The following is a 16784-nucleotide window of genomic DNA, read 5'->3' as shown; positions in this document are numbered from 1 at the left end:
AGGCTCCTGTGTATCAAGACATCAGGCTGATCTGTACTACACAGCTGCCTGCCAATTATCAAACCCTCCTACCCTGCCTTTCAAGAAGAGAAAGGGGGAGAAAAAAATAAACAGAGTGAGAGAGAGAGCAAGAGAGAGAGAGAGAGAGCAAGAGAGAGAAAAATAGACGTTGATGAATTATCAGTGGTTAGACAACTAGCTCTTTATTTCATCTGAAGGATCCAAGGCAGATCGTTAGAGATGGACCTTCAGGTTCAGGGATATCTGGGATCAGTGTTGGGTTAGGAGGGGTTTGGAAGAACTATCATCATGTGAATAGAACATTAATGAATACACTGTGTTTATGTAACCACGTTTTTACCTGGCTGTCTATCCATCTTCCTTTCTAGTGCCTTTCATCCACAGTCATCACTTGTACTGATTTCAAACTAAAGTGACAACTAAAGTGACCACATCTTGAGAGAGATGTGGTGGCTGGAGCAAAGGAAAGGGAGAGAGAGTCAGAGGAGGGTGGAGAGGGAGCGAGGGAGGTGGGTGAGCGGAGGGGTGCAGATATGACTCATAACATGTTAAAAGGAGAGGGCAAGAGAGAGAGAAAATAGCCAAAATAGGGAAAGATGGACACAGAGAGAGAGCGACAGAGAAGGAGATGTGGTCAGAGAGAGAGAGGGAGGAAGAGAAAGTAAGAGAGAGAGGAATAGTATTCCACCAGAGCCGTCTCCAACCAACCGCTCCACGCCGTCACACCAAGGTCAGCCTTATGGTCATCATGGAGACGGATTTACGAGGGTTGCTGGACCTATCGTTGAGGGAAGCTCACCTCATTTGCATACACGCCAGGGAATTAGCCGGGCTGGACTTGGAAGGAATCAATGTTCCTTTGTGTTGTGTTCACGTTCCTCCTCCTTCCCTCAGGCTGTGTTTTATTGACGTGTAAACACATCATTCTCCCTGCCTGTCATTTTCAAACTGTCCTTTTAAATGACATGTTTGCTTTTGCCCTCCCTGGCTGGATTGAAACACTTGACACAGTGAACTGGAGACTCCACTTTGAGTTTAAGGTCTGTGTTTGTCTCTCTGTCCTTCATAGGTAAACCACGTTTGAGAGGATGTCTGGTTTCATCTGGTTTCCCTCTCAGTCCCACTGGTCTACCTGCACTTCTAGATAACCTGACATATTCCGCTTCAATGTTTCTCTGGGAATATCTCTATCTCACGTATACACCTGTCAGCTGTCGACACGCATGTACGCATCCAAGCACACACACACACATGCACACACACACTCGTATTGTCACGGCTTTCGTCTGTAGAAGGAGAGGCGGACCAAAATGCAGCGTGGTTGTTATTCATTGTACTTTAATAAAGAAAAATGTACACGAATAAACTAACAAAACAACAAACGTGCGAAAACCTAAAACAGTCCTATCTGGTGCAAAACACAGAGACAGGAACAATCAAAATCAATGCAAAACACACAGTGAAACCCAGGCTACCTAAATATGGTTCCCAATCAGAGACAATGACTAACACCTGCCTCTGATTGAGAACCATATCAGGCCAGACATAGAAATAGACAAACAAGACATCCAACATAGAATGCCCACTCAGAACACACCCTGACCAACCAAAACATAGAAACATACAAAGTAAACTATGGTCAGGGTGTGACACGTATGTTCAGGTGCCACAAAGAGGGATCTTGGAAAATTACAATAGGCTCAGAACAGGGCAGCACGGCTGGCCCTTAATTGTACACGGAGAGCTAACATTGATAACATGCATGTCAATCTCATTGCTCAAAGTAGAGAGATTGGCTTCCACACTATTTGTTTTTGTAAGAAGTGTTGACAAGCTGAATGCACCGAGCTGTCTGTTTAAACTACTAGCATACGGGCCAGACACGCATGCATACCCCACAACACATGCCACCAGGGGGCTCTTCACAATCCCCATATCCAGAACAGACTATGGGAGGCACACAGTACTACATAGAGCCATGACTACATGAAACTCTATTCCACATTACGAAACTGATGCAAGCAGCAGAATAAGATTTTTCTTTTTAAATATTAAGTATTTATCAAGTATTTCACTGCACCTTTAATACCTGCTGCCAACTGTGTATGTGACAAATAACATTTGATTTGACACACAAACACAACAGCAATGTGTCACACAATGTGCTAGTGACCCAGACAGAGCAATCTGCTGTTGGAATCTCCATCGCTGGGTGGTGTTCTCCGTCCCTGTCACAGTATAGAGGCCTCCCTCTATCAAACACACGTGCGGACATGAAGGCAAGCATGCGCACCCCTGTCTTTCTCTCCATCTTCCTCTCTTTGTTCTGCTCTATCTGACCCCCTCCCAATCACACACACCCCTCTCTCTCTCAGAACAGAAATGGCTGTGCCCGTGACAGCTACAGTTACCTCCATGATGTCCAGTAGTGAGTCCATCGTCTTTTTAATGCACTCTATACATCTAATCAGATCCTTTCTAAAGACAGCAGGACTACCCCAGCTCTCTGAGGCTTCCAGCTGATTTGCACTGTGCAGACAGACAGACAGACAGACAGACAGACAGACAGACAGACAGACAGACAGACAGACAGACAGAAACAGGGAAATAAGGGGTTGTCAATGAAAACGCAGCCCTTAATGAGCTAAAGGGTTTGTCTTTGTCACTCGAGACAGCGTGTTTGCTGGGGATGTGGTGGGACGGAGGGAGGGAGGGAGTCAGAGTCTGGAAAAAAGGGAAGTAGAGAGAGAGTCTAATCAGATATACTGTATACCCATTACATGATATCTATCCAACTGTCCCAATAGGTGATGGACAGTGATGTTCACTCTACTTGAACAGATTAAAGGATAAACATTTGAAAGTGTATTCTGGGAATTCTTGATTATATTATTATAGCTAGAGTAGCTGCATCAATGTCTCACTCTCTGCACTCCTCAAAAAAAGTGTTCCAAAATGGTTCTTTGCAAGGGGATAGGGTTCTACCAAGAACTGTTTTGATTTGAAGAACACTTTTAGGAAGAAATGGGTTATTTGTAAGCCAAAGGGTTCTACCTAGAACCTTTAACATCCTAAAACAAAATGTTTTTGGAAGAAAGTTTTTTTGGATTCTTTGGAAGTCAAGAAGGGTTCTATATAGAACCATAGAGTATATCATATTTCCCAGCATGCTGTGTTGCATGGTGATTTTTCATAATTGTTGGTTTGAATGTGTTTTTGCATGGACATTGATTGGTTGATACATGTTATGCTACACAAAGATAAATAACATAAATTTTTTGTAAACTAAACCAATTTAGTTAATAATTTGACTTATTGCACCCTTTACAGAGCTGGTTGGTCCAGTTTAGATCACTGAGATAGTACCAGTTTTCCATCTTCCCTACCATGGCAGTCATTCTCAAAGCAGATTGCTGGTGATAAAAAATTCCACTCGTTGGATATCCTAAATCTGGCTGGATTCCAATAGGAATTGCACATCACTTTGCAAGCCAACATAATGTGACTTGCAAGCCTGATGTGGCCTGTAAACCAGGAGTTTTGTGACACCACTGTGTTAGGGTATAACTAGGCCCTCAATGAAAGGCGTTATGATATATTGTATGGTTCTATATAGCACCTTCTCAGACTGTACGGAAGCTCAATTGTCACCTGAAACAATTATGTTCTTCATCTGCCAGTAAATCCATCAGATTTTCTATTACCACACACACCTCAGCCCTGTCCTGTCCAATTCTGTCCAGCCCTGTCCTTGCCAGTCCTGGCTTGTCCTCCCATACACAGTAATAATCACCTCTAAGGCTGTGTAAGAGCTCTAATCCTCTGGGAACACACAGCAGGCTGCCAGCCGTCCCCTCTTCCCCCTCACCGCATGTCACCGCGTCCCTTTGCTCAGCTCAGCCAGTCTCAGGGGCCTGAGGTTTATCTCTGACAGCCACATTGGACCCAACACAAAGCCGACTTGTAATTGACAGGGTGGCAGGAGGGATAGGGTGTAGGAGGGTGGGAGGTATCTATCAACCCCTGATAAACGTTCATTAGAAATGCTGTGGTTTGGTACTAGGAAAAAGGATTTCTGAACAGACATTTGTGCTGCCATGTGCATTATTGTGCTTGTGACTGTCTGTGAAAACTTTTCTTTGGGTGTGTGTGTGATCGCTCATCACATTAGCTGTTGCACACACACACACATACATACATATATACACACACACACACACACACACACACACACACACACACACACACACACACACACACACACACACACACACACACACACACACACACACACACACACACACACACACACACACACACATATCCATGGCTCTCTGCCACCAGTAAAGTATTTAGGCGTGTTTATGACTCTTTACCTCTGGCTGGCGGCTCTGTGTTGAACTGTTGTAGGGGGTGAGCTGGATGTGCAGGGCATGCCTGAGGCAGCAAAGAAACTTCTCTACATCTCTGTCGACTTAAGTACCCCTGCTCTCATCCTTTCCTCGTTCTTCATCTCCCTTTCCTTGCTATCCCTCTATCTCTTTTTTTGCTTTTTAGGGACTTCAGTCAGTATTTCTGTTCTCTCTCTCTCTCTCTTTCTCTCTCTCTCGCTCTATACACTCTCTCTTCTCTCTTCTACTTTTCATATTTAGTCATTTAACAGGCACCCTTATCCAGAGTGACTTGCAATCAGTGCATTGATCAGCTAAAGGTAGGTAAAACATCACATATCACAATTATTGCAATTGTGACTTTCTTCAAAATAGTCCCTTCTCTCTGTCCTCCAGTCGTGCTGCCCCGTCGGCTGAGTTCTCAGTGGACCGGACCCGTCACCTGATGTCCTTCCTCACCATGCTGGGGCCCAGCCCTGACTGGAACGTGGGGCTGTCTGCAGAGGACCTCTGCACCAAGGAGTGTGGTTGGGCCCAGAGGGTTGTCCAGGATATGATCCCCTGGGATGCAGGCACCGACAACGGGGTCACCTATGAGGTCAATGGCCTCCTCAAAATGTCACAACTAAACGCTCTAATATTCACACTATCTCTACCACAGTGATTCTAACCATAACCCTGGAGCGCAAGCCCCAGACATCACTCACACCACCTACTGTATAAAATCACACTTCTTATAGGGCTGGGAGTTGCCAGGGACCTCACAATACCATATTATCATGATACTTAGGTGCCGATATGATATTTATTGCGATTCTCATGAATCTATATGTATTACTTTTCGATACTGCAATACGATGTTCCAAACATACGTCTGCTGCAGAGGGACAAGAGAGAGCCATGAGAAAACGAGTTTCGATCAGTCGTGGAAATAAAAGTGCTGAAAACAAATTGGTTCAGTATTTAAAAAGAAGATGGAGAACAAGCTATGACGGAGAAATACTGTAATTTTGGTGCAGGTACAGCCTACTAGCACAAAAATAATATTAAGATATTGTCAAAATATTTATTGCAATACACTGAGTGTATAAAACATCAGGAACACCTTTCTAATATTGAGTCTATATTGACTTTTTCCCTCAGAACTGCATCAATTCATTGGGGCATGGACTCCACAAGCCCCTGGCACCTACTACCATACCCCGTTCAAAGCACTTAAATATTTAGTCTTGCCCATTTTCCTTCTGAATGGCACACATACACAATCCATGTCTCAATTGTCTCAAGGCTTAAAAATGCTTCTTTAACCTGTCTCCTCCCCTTCATCTACAATGATTGAAGTGGATTTAATAAGTGACATCAATAAGGTATTATAACTTTCACCTGGATTCATCTGGTCAGTCTGTCATGGAAGAGCAGGTGTTCCTAATGTTTTGTCCACTGTATATATGTCAATATATTATTTTTCAGTATATGGGCAGACTGGTTGAGGAGAGGTTATGACTGTGCTGTGTGAGCTCACAGACAGACCTTTGGCTGATCCCTGGGAGTTCACAGACGAACCTGTTGAACTGTTACTCCCCTGTTTGATTTGGCTCTCCCCACCAATGACCTTACTCATATCAAATATCTGGAGCCTCAGACATATTTACAGTGTACTTGGGTGGAAGAAAGAACAAGTTGTGCAAGAACTCATGAAATGAGGTTGTAGAGTGTTTTATTATTGAACGGTGTCTATATATTTTAGTGGTTTCTGTTGTTTCAGGAAGCCTGAAGTTGACGTTTTGAGTTGTTAAAACAGCTCCTGGTAGCCTCCTATGGTGTTCTCTCTCACTGTGTGACTCTGCTCTCCACTGGTGTGAAACAGTAGGATGTATGTAGTGATGTAGCAACCACATTCTGTACATTGTAATGGAGGGTTATACCTGACACATAACATATCAGAAGTTCAAAGGTGTGGAAGATGTTGATCACCATAACACAATAGCACTATACAAAGTTACATGTCAACCCTTTATGTTCAACCCCTGTTAGCAGACGTTTGCTTCAGTCTAATGACAACAGTTTCACCACATAACCCCGTAACTCACAGTGTCCCTGACCAAGATCTATGGATTCATGTTGCTTTAGTGGATGTGGCTTTGTGACTTGTATAATCTAGGTTTGCCAGTCTTAGGAGGCCGTATGTTTTTTGTGCTGGGACGAGAATATATTATAGATGTGTTGTATACCTCCATAGTGCACATGAAGAGACCTATTGCAACTTTTCAAGGTTATCTGCAAATACATATTTTATCACTGATATCATGACACTGTTCCTCAATACTACAATGGAACACATATTGACATGAAAAGACAGTCATGTATCTATGTTGACTCTTCATTTGTGTGTGTGTGTGTGTGTTCTGACCTCCAGTCTCCCAACAAGCCCACAGTCCCTCAGGAGAAGATCCGCCCCCTGACTAGCCTGGACCACCCCCAGAGCCCCTTCTACGACCCTGAGGGGGGCGCCATCACCCCCGTGGCCAGGGTAGTAGTGGAGCGCATTGCCCGAAAGGTCTGTTCATCCAATTATCTCTCTCCATTTCTTCCGTTCCTTTGGCTGCTATATCTCTCCCACTTTTGTTGCCTCAATCCTCTTTCTTTGCTCACTTCACTTCCTATTTCCATCCTCTTTCTGTCTCACACTCCTCTTGTTCTTTCCCTCCAGCTGTCACCAACACAACCTGATTTCATGCGCATCAAGGCATGTTTGAGGGTGGTTCTAAGATCTCGAAGTGGTTACAAACATTTGATTATGTGCCTGTGTTCATAACGTTGTTTCGGTGCACGACTCGAAATGAGAAGGTAAACAAACAGCACAATGGAACATATTGGTGTATTGAACTAGAGATGTCAATTTTCATGCTTCAGACACTGAGAGGAAGATACATCTTTTTCAATCAGAAGAATGTAGCTTTATTTGAACTTCCTCTGCATTGTTCCAGTGTCTAACTGAAGACGTTGTGGGTCAATGCAGCTGTAGATATAAATGTTAGTTGTATAGGTGCAGTTTGAAGAGAACAGCTGTTGAACAGTGATGTAAATGTCAGTGGACTATAGCATTTACACACCATCCAGCCTGGCAGACTCAACTGGAATCTCTCCATCTACTCTATTAGCCTTTGTCAATCTATTGATCCTCACACACTGAAGCGTGCAGGTACAAGCACACACGTGCACGCACAATCGCACACACACAGCAACGCCCCCAGCCCCACACACACACCCTATCACTCTGATCGTTTGTCACTTGCCCTAAGCGGACCTCTATTGTTATGACAGCTGAATTCCATTACCAGCATGTCCCCATATCACCTCCCCGTTCGCTAGAAAGAGAGATAACTAAATACGCTAGCTAGATAGCGACAACGTGTGTGTGTATCTGTGAGCTCCAGCAAAGGTGAGAGGATGCATCAGCTGACCTCCCTGTTTACCCCCTTCTTTGTCTGATAGCCGCCAGAGGCAAACGGAGGATCTTATCACAACAGAGTGGTATGTATTCCACAACGCAGGCCTGTGTTTGTCTGTCCGCAGGGAGAGCAGTGCAACGTCGTGCCTGATAACGTGGATGACATTGTGGCTGATATCGCCCAGGAGGAGAAAGAGGAAGGTCTGTGTCTCTCTTTATCTCTCTCTCCCCTCTGTGTCCCTGTATCTCCCCAACTCTGCCAACAAAGGTTGTAACAGAGGAGCGATAAGCAAGAGAGAGGAGAAAGGCATCTCTCTCTCTCTCTCTCCTCTCTCTCTCTCTCTCTCTCTCTCTCTCTCTCTCTCTCTCTCCAGGCATGGGAGATTAGAACCAGAGCTTGAGAAACAGTAGAATGAGTTAACCCAGCTCAGCATAATTGTCCTCCATGTTGCCTTTTCTTTCTCTCTCTCTCATGGGAAAGCTGCACAGATGGAATCATAAGCAGATTTGATCAGTAGTGGCATTTTCAATAAATCAATAAGGCTGCAGTTGAGATTCTTCCAAGTGAATTGTCGCACCTGAACATGTCCCAGGGACATACATGTTTAAATTGATTGTTTCAATAGCACATCACTTAGTGAGGAGGGGCTTAGGCACTCAACACACACCTGAGGAAACATATCTAGTTCTGACTTTGAGCATTTGTGTTTATGCCCTTCACTTGATGAATGTATTTCTCCTCTCTCTCTCTCTCTCTCTCTAAACCCTCCACTCCTCTGCCACCCTTTCTCTCTCTCTCACGTTCCCACTTTCCCTCCCTCCAGACGACACTCCAGAGACATGCATCTACTCCAACTGGTCTCCCTGGTCAGCCTGCAGCTCAGCCACCTGTGACAAGGGCAAGAGGATGAGACAGAGGATGCTGAAGGCCCAGCTCGACCTCAGTGTACCCTGTCCTCACACCCAGGACTTTGAGCCCTGCATGGGGCCCGGCTGCAGCGACGAGGGTCAGTATGTTGGATGTACTAGGCATCTCATGAGACATGGCGGGGTTTCGAACAAAGGTTTACAATACTGTGTTTGCCTCCTAAGCTAAAGCCGATATATTAGCTCAGGGTGCTAATACAAGTCTTTGTCTCAGGCAATGTTACTCAACACGTGAACGTGGTTCACCGAACCACCCCCGTTACACAAATGTATATTGACATGAACAGATATACTACAATACAATCTAGGATACAATCTGGAAATGTGTATTTCTTGTTGCTGTCTTGGTGTACAAACACCCATCTAAAAACCAACATCAACATCAGACCCTCAAGTCCCTCTAGGAGCTTTATTAGTGTGGACGTCATCTTTGTTAGCATTTCATAGGTTATTGCAAAGAAAACAGGGGAAGGTAAAATCTGGTTTGCAATGAAAACAGGGATAGATCAAATCTGGTTTACTGCAGGTCTTTATTGGTGTTGGGTCATCGATAAAGCCCCCAGCTCGTTTGTAGCTCAAACAATAAAGTTGTAGCAGCATAGAGGTGAGAGGGACACTGTGTTTCTGAGACAAGCCTATAAAATGTGTAATGGGCTAAAGCTGCCGGGAGGCCACAGTGGATACTAAGGCTTTATTAAAAGACATATAACAAGTTATGAGAATACACACAGCGGCGTCACGTCTTTGCTGCTTGCAATGAAAGACTAATGAATAATAAAATGTGTGTGTGTGTGTGTGTGTGTGTGTGTGTGTGTGTGTGTGTGTGTGTGTGTGTGTGTGTGTGTGTGTGTGTGTGTGTGTGTGTGTGTGTGTGTGTGTGTGTGTGTGTGTGGATAAGAGCGTCTGCTAAATGACTTAAATGTAAATGTAAATATGTGTGTGTGTGTGTGTGTGTGTGTGTGTGTGTGTGTGTGTGTGTGTGTGTGTAAGAGCCCATGTGTGTGTATGCATCATTCTGTGTTTGTGTGCGTGTACACACACACACACACACACACACACACACGGGCTCTTACTCTGGGCTCTTATTCATGATTTGCTTATTATTAATGATTCATTGATGATTTGCTCATCTTATTAATGATGAGCTTCTTTATAGAGCAGAGTTCAATGAGTCTTTCAGTCTGGAGAGGGAGGGTTTAGATATAAATCCATGTGAGTCTCACCCAGAACGGCTCTTATCCTCCCTCCCTCCCACCTGAACATAATGCAACAACAGCAGGGGGTTGTTATTAATGAGGAGAAACATGCCTGTTGCATAAATGTGTTCACAGCTTATGCATTTTCAAAGCTCTTGGGTAGCACTTTGGGTACAGGCATACTGGTACAGGCATACTGGTACAAGCTCTTGGGTAACACTTTGGGTACAGGCATACTGGTACAAACTCTTGGGTAACATTTTGGGTACAGGCATACTGGTACAAGCTCTTGGGTAACACTTTGGGTACAGGCATACTGGTACAAACTCTTGGGTAACACTTTGGGTACAGGCATACTGGTACAAACTCTTGGGTAACACTTTGGGTACAGGCATACTGGTACAAGCTCTTGGGTAACACTTTGGGTACAGGCATACTGGTACAAACTCTTGGGTAACACTTTGGGTACAGGCATACTGGTACAAACTCTTGGGTAACACTTTGGGTACAGGCATACTGGTACAAACTCTTGGGTAACACTTTGGGTACAGGCATACTGGTACAGGCACACTGGTACAAACTCTTGGGTAACACTTTGGGTACAGGCATACTGGTACAGGCATACTGGTACAAACTCTTGGGTAACACTTTGGGTACAGGCATACTGGTACAGGCATACTGGTACAAACTCTTGGGTAACACTTTGGGTACAGGCATACTGGTACAGGCATACTGGTACAAACTCTTGGGTAACACTTTGGGTACAGGCATACTGGTACAGGCATACTGGTACAAGCTCTTGGGTAACACTTTGGGTACAGGCATACTGGTACAGGCATACTGGTACAGGCATACTGGTACAAGCTCTTGGGTAACACTTTGGGTACAGGCATACTGGTACAAACTCTTGGGTACCACTTTGGGTACAGGCATACTGGTACAAACTATTGGGTAACACTTTGGGTACAGGCATACTGGTACAGGCATACTGGTACAGGCATACTGGTACAAGCTCTTGGGTAACACTTTGGGTACAGGCATACTGGTACAAGCTCTTGGGTAACACTTTGGGTAAAGGCATACTGGTACAAACTCTTGGGTAACACTTTGGGTACAGGCATACTGGTACAGGCATACTGGTACAAGCTCTTGGGTAACACTTTGGGTACAGGCATACTGGTACAAGCTCTTGGGTAACACTTTGGGTACAGGCATACTGGTACAAGCTCTTGGGTAACACTTTGGGTACAGGCATACTGGTACAAGCTCTTGGGTAACACTTTGGGTACAGGCATACTGGTACAAGCTCTTGGGTAACACTTTGGGTACAGGCATACTGGTACAGGCATACTGGTACAAACTCTTGGGTAACACTTTGGGTACAGGCATACTGGTACAAACTCTTGGGTAACACTTTGGGTACAGGCATACTGGTACAAACTCTTGGGTAACACTTTGGGTACAGGCATACTGGTACAGTCATACTGGTACAAGCTCTTGGGTAACACTTTGGGTACAGGCATACTGGTACAAGCTCTTGGGTAACACTTTGGGTACAGGCATACTGGTACAAACTCTTGGGTAACACTTTGGGTACAGGCATACTGGTACAAACTCTTGGGTAACACTTTGGGTACAGGCATACTGGTACAAGCTCTTGGGTAACACTTTGGGTACAGGCATACTGGTACAAACTCTTGGGTAACACTTTGGGTACAGGCATACTGGTACAAACTCTTGGGTAACACTTTGGGTACAGGCATACTGGTACAAGCTCTTGGGTAACACTTTGGGTACAGGCATACTGGTACAAACTCTTGGGTAACACTTTGGGTACAGGCATACTGGTACAAACTCTTGGGTAACACTTTGGGTACAGGCATACTGGTACAAACTCTTGGCTAACACTTTGGGTACAGGCATACTGGTACAAGCTCTTGGGTAACACTTTGGGTACAGGCATACTGGTACAGGCATACTGGTACAAGCTCTTCTAATGGCCATGAGCTGACATATATGCTCATAGTCTCCTATTGCCTTGTTATGATAAATGAGACTAACAGGAGGTCCCATGATGTAGATGCATCATACACTAGTTGATTATATAAAGTGTGATGTGACTACTAACACTGTAAGGACATTAAAATCCTGAATGCAACTCAAATGCCATAACTGACTGTGACCTTCTGCACTTTGCCCCCGACCTCTCAGAAGGGTCCACCTGCACGATGTCAGAGTGGATCACCTGGTCTCCGTGCAGCATGTCATGTGGGATGGGCCTGCGGTCCAGGGAACGCTACGTCAAGCAGTTCCCTGACGATGGCTCTGTGTGTACCTTGCCTACTGAGGAGAACGAGAAGTGTATTGTGAACGAGGAATGCAGTGAGTAGCTTTAACCCCTAAAATCAATGGTTCACAAAGTCATTTATCACAAACATTGCTGCATTTAGCAAAGTTTTCTTTTAATCAGGTAAAAAAACAAACATTTTCCGAGGTATAGGAAACTTTTGATTAATCTGTCTATGCACTTTTCATACAAACAAATCTATGTATTTCTATGCTGTAGATAAATGAGGCTCATTGTGTGCATCAATTCTCAGTGGAAGAGCATCTGCTAAATTATTCAAATGTATTGTTCAAACTATTAGGATGATGTATAATTATGCCTGATTACAGGACAAATTAATGCATATGTGGATTAAGTTCTGTCTCTCCCATTGAACACACCCCCTCTCTTCCTCTCCCCCACCTCCCTCCTCTTCCCTCTCCCTTTCTTATTCCCTCCTCCTCTTCCCTTCCCCCTCTCTGCCTTTTCCCCTCTTAACTGTCTGATCCCCCTCTTTTTAGCCCCCAACAGTTGTCTGGTGACAGAGTGGGGTGAGTGGGACTCCTGCAGTGCCACCTGTGGGCTGGGTATGAAGAGAAGGGAACGCATGGTGAAGATGCCTCCCCCGGACGGCTCCATCTGTGGGGCTGAGGTGCTGGAGGTGGAGAAGTGCATGATGCCAGAGTGTCGTGAGTAACACACACACTCCCGCACACACATTCCCGCACACACACACACACACACAGTCACACACAGATAAGCATATGCAGGCTTATACAAACAAACACACACATGCACACACACGCTCATCTGTACACACACATGAACACTTGTACACACGTACGCACACACTATCACTCAGACACCACAACAAATGCCAACCAGATGAAATCGGGATAGACACTGATTTTGTGTGTGTCCTGTGTGCACAGACACCATCCCCTGTATGCTGTCTCCGTGGTCTGACTGGAGCGACTGCAGTGTGACGTGTGGGAAGGGCATGCGGACGAGGCAGCGCGTGCTCAAGTCTGCTGTGGAGCTGGGGGAGTGTACAGAGGACCTGGAGCAGGTGGAGAAGTGCATGCTGCCAGAGTGTCGTAAGGAACATTCACACACACGCACACACATTGGGGTGAATCTACTTTCTTCATGTGTGGACACACCAACTGAAACAGTACTTCACATGTGTAGTTCATAATAATGCTGATTATTATCTTCATTGTGCAACCGAGCATCCGTCTGCTTATAATACACTCTCTATCACATCCACATGCACACACACGCCACAAACACACTTATAACACACTTGGCTTGTTAGTGTGTACACATCTTTATGTCATCTGCGTTAGGGGTGCCCATAGTCTCATCTCCAGCCCAAACTCTCCCAGATAGGGTTATCATGAGAATGCCCTGGTGGAGTATAAGCAGGTTTATATGAGAGGGAACATTGGAACCCAGAAATGCCCATGTGCTCTCACATTTAAGCCTGACTTAATAGGTTATATATATATTCGAGTCAGGTACGAGACTGGCAGACACATTACCATAGGAAAATACTCTCTTTCTCCTCTCCTTTCTCCTGTTCCCTAGAAAATGAGGCAGCTAATTTAAGGGCTGTATTGTGAAGAATGGGATTAAAAGTCAGAAATAACCAGCTTTAACTTTGGCAGATGTCATTGTATTGGGGTGAAAAAGCTTGTTTACTGGTCTTCCTTCAGTCTTAGTGAGGGGATAAAGCTGGCCGTATTATTCTGGCCAGCCCTAATCATCCTTGCAGTTCTTTAAGAATGTTCTCGTAATGGACATAAGTCAGAGAATTTGTTTCCAGGGGATTCGTATTGTGTTATGTTTAGAACAAGGAACACTAATGCAAAGTCATGACGTGTATCTTCAAGCTTTCTTCCCATATTAACTTTTCACCTTTCTTACTCCACCCTACCCCCCTCTTCATTATCTCTCTCTCTCTCTCTCTCTCTCTCTCTCTCTCTCTCTCTCTCTCTCTCTCTCTCTCTCTCTCTCTCTCTCTCTCTCTCTCTCTCTCTCTCTCTCTCTCTCTCTCTCTCTCTCTCTCTCTCTCTCTCTCTCTCTCTCTCTCTCTCTACAGCAACAGACTGTATGGTGTCAGAGTGGACGGAGTGGTCTGAGTGCAACAAATCCTGTGGTAAAGGTCACATGATCAGGACACGCATGGTGAAGCTGGAGCCTCAGTTCGGAGGGGACTCGTGTCCCGAGACTGTACAGAGGAAGAAGTGTAAGATCAGGAAGTGTAACCGCGGTGGTGGCCAGGGACAGGTCAACAGCGACGAGAAGAAACGGCGCAAGGAGGCGAGGGAGAAGAGGAGGAGCAAACAGGGTGGGCGACAGGGGGAGGAGACCACGTCGACCGCTGAACACCCAGGTTGGTGGGAATCCACTCTGACCAGATTTTTTAATCAGCGTATGCGTACTTCTTTTGACCTTCCCCCAATTAAGATAAACAGAGTAATGTGTTTACATGACTATTGTATAATCTACCTACTGCCATGATCAGTTTAATATTTCATTATTAGTGTGCATGTAAATGTACTCATAGAAAACTAAATCACAGTCAGTTTTGATAGTCATTATCTTCAATATGATCTTCGCTATTCTTTAACAAGGAACACATTTCCATGAAAATGTATAAAATGTCTTTCTCCATGCCTTCTCTCACTTTCTCTTTCTCTCTGGTCAGGCTGTAAGATGAGGCCATGGTCCAGCTGGACGGACTGTACCAAGCTGTGTGGCGGGGGGATTCAGGAGCGGCTCATGACAGCCAAGAGGAGGCTTAAGAGCGCCCAGCTCCCCAGCTGCAAGGACAGGAAGGAGATCCGAGCGTGTAACGTGCACCCCTGCTAGATGGACCAAGTTGGGCGGGACGGGATGGGTACGGAGTGGGTGGAGGTTGCCCATAAACACTGGTGTGAGCTCAGTTGTTTTCCCCTCTGACAGTTCAGATTAGGTTTGGGGATTGTAAACTGATCCTAGATCTGTGCCTATGGGCAACTTGGTGATGTGACGGAGCGTGAGGTGGCATAGTGTCACTCAATGATCCAATGCACTCTGTTTAGGACTGGCACAGACCTTAATCTCTCTTGGTTTAATCCAGGGCTGAGTCTGAAGATTGTAGATTGGGGAAGGTACACTGGTTCTGTATACACCTCTAGTCAGAGTTTGGAAAGAGTTTAGCAAATTCTGAAATGACCCATCCTTCAAGGTCAAAGGTCATGTGTTATTTTACAAGAAGGAAGGAAGGAATTCCCTTGGTCTCTTCTCGAGCCTAAAACAAACAGCCATTTCGAGAGAGGATCTAGGCTTCCCAAAATAATGCCTAGCCTCTGATGAACCTGACTGATTTTCCTCTGTTCGTAAATGAACTAGCTCTGTTACATATAGGATTCTTCTGCAAGATTACTGTAAACTTGTTGTGGTATAATATTCTTGAATAATGATAATGTTGAAAACACCAATTGATTTAATAAGCGATAGTACTGTTAGGCTATATCCTGTAGTATCCTCTTTGGTAGTGTATATTATCCCAGAACCTAAAGCACAGTTACCCAGCCATTCCAGCATTTTATAATCCTTCAGAAAAAAAACATGTTTCTAGGATCAAGAAATCTCCTGTATGACTTTTTACTCAGCTGTACTACTGTTCATGTAGACACACCGCAACTGAAATCTCTATGATTTTGTGCATTGTTATTATAAGATCACCCGAGAGTCTTACCAAAGTCTTGTGTAGATGTTTTTTACGTGTCTTTTACTTCTCTTTGTTCTCTGCTCCTCTAACATATTAATATTTTGGAATATATCACCTTTACAATAAAAGTAAATGTTAGAAATTGTCATACGGATGTTTATTATTCTTTGAATACCATTTATATTGATGTAAATGTATTATATTACATTGAGGTCCATATTCATGCCAGGGTTTACATACCATACATAAACCAATGCACTTCATACTCTTGGCCACTAGATGGAGACTATAAGCTGATTAGAAGGGAGTTCCTTTTCATTTTTTTATTTTTTTATTTCACCTTTATTTAACCAGGTAGGCTAGTTGAGAGCAAGTTCTCATTTACAACTGCGACCTGGCCAAGATAAAGCAAAGCAGTTCAACACATATAACAACACAGAGTTACACATGGAATAAACAAACATAGATTTTTTTCTACTGTATTATTGACTATATACAGTGTGTGCACATGAGGTAAGATAAGGGAGGTAAGGCAATAAATAAGCCATGGTGTCGAAGTAATATACAATATACCAATTAAACATTGGAGTGATAGATGTGCAGAAGATGAATGTGCAAGTAGAGATACTGGGGTGCAAAGGAGCAAGATAAATAAATAAATACAGTATGGGGATGAGGTAGTTGGATGGGCTATTTACAGGTGGGCTATGTATAGGTGCAGTGATCTGTGAGCTGCTCTGACAGCTGGTGC

At 44.4% G+C, this 16784-nt stretch overlaps 1 protein-coding gene across 4 annotated transcripts in view; it reads left to right on the top strand.

Moving 5' to 3' along the window:
* The window catches only part of LOC135550115 (spondin-1-like), a 134186-nt gene extending 118011 nt beyond the window's left edge, over positions 1 to 16175 (top strand). Inside the window, exons 8-16 of one of the 4 annotated variants that reach the window (XM_064980645.1) lie at positions 4809 to 5010; positions 6829 to 6969; positions 7989 to 8064; positions 8688 to 8870; positions 12198 to 12368; positions 12834 to 13001; positions 13245 to 13409; positions 14417 to 14710; positions 15026 to 16175. In XM_064980645.1, the coding sequence (XP_064836717.1) occupies positions 4809 to 5010; positions 6829 to 6969; positions 7989 to 8064; positions 8688 to 8870; positions 12198 to 12368; positions 12834 to 13001; positions 13245 to 13409; positions 14417 to 14710; positions 15026 to 15189 (1564 nt within the window). In that variant the 3' untranslated portion in view covers positions 15190 to 16175. Of the gene's footprint in view, positions 1 to 4787; positions 5011 to 6828; positions 6970 to 7907; positions 8065 to 8687; positions 8871 to 12197; positions 12369 to 12833; positions 13002 to 13244; positions 13410 to 14416; positions 14711 to 15025 lie in introns of all 4 variants that reach the window. The other 3 variants (XM_064980628.1, XM_064980636.1, XM_064980619.1) reach the window with 3 other exon arrangements.
* The last annotated feature ends 609 nt before the right edge of the window (positions 16176 to 16784 follow it).

The sequence above is a fragment of the Oncorhynchus masou genome, chromosome 1, assembly GCF_036934945.1.
Source record: "Oncorhynchus masou masou isolate Uvic2021 chromosome 1, UVic_Omas_1.1, whole genome shotgun sequence".
Taxonomy (NCBI): domain Eukaryota; kingdom Metazoa; phylum Chordata; class Actinopteri; order Salmoniformes; family Salmonidae; genus Oncorhynchus; species Oncorhynchus masou.
The sequence above is the reverse complement of the archived record's forward strand: the minus strand, read 5'-3'. Positions and strand labels throughout refer to the sequence as shown.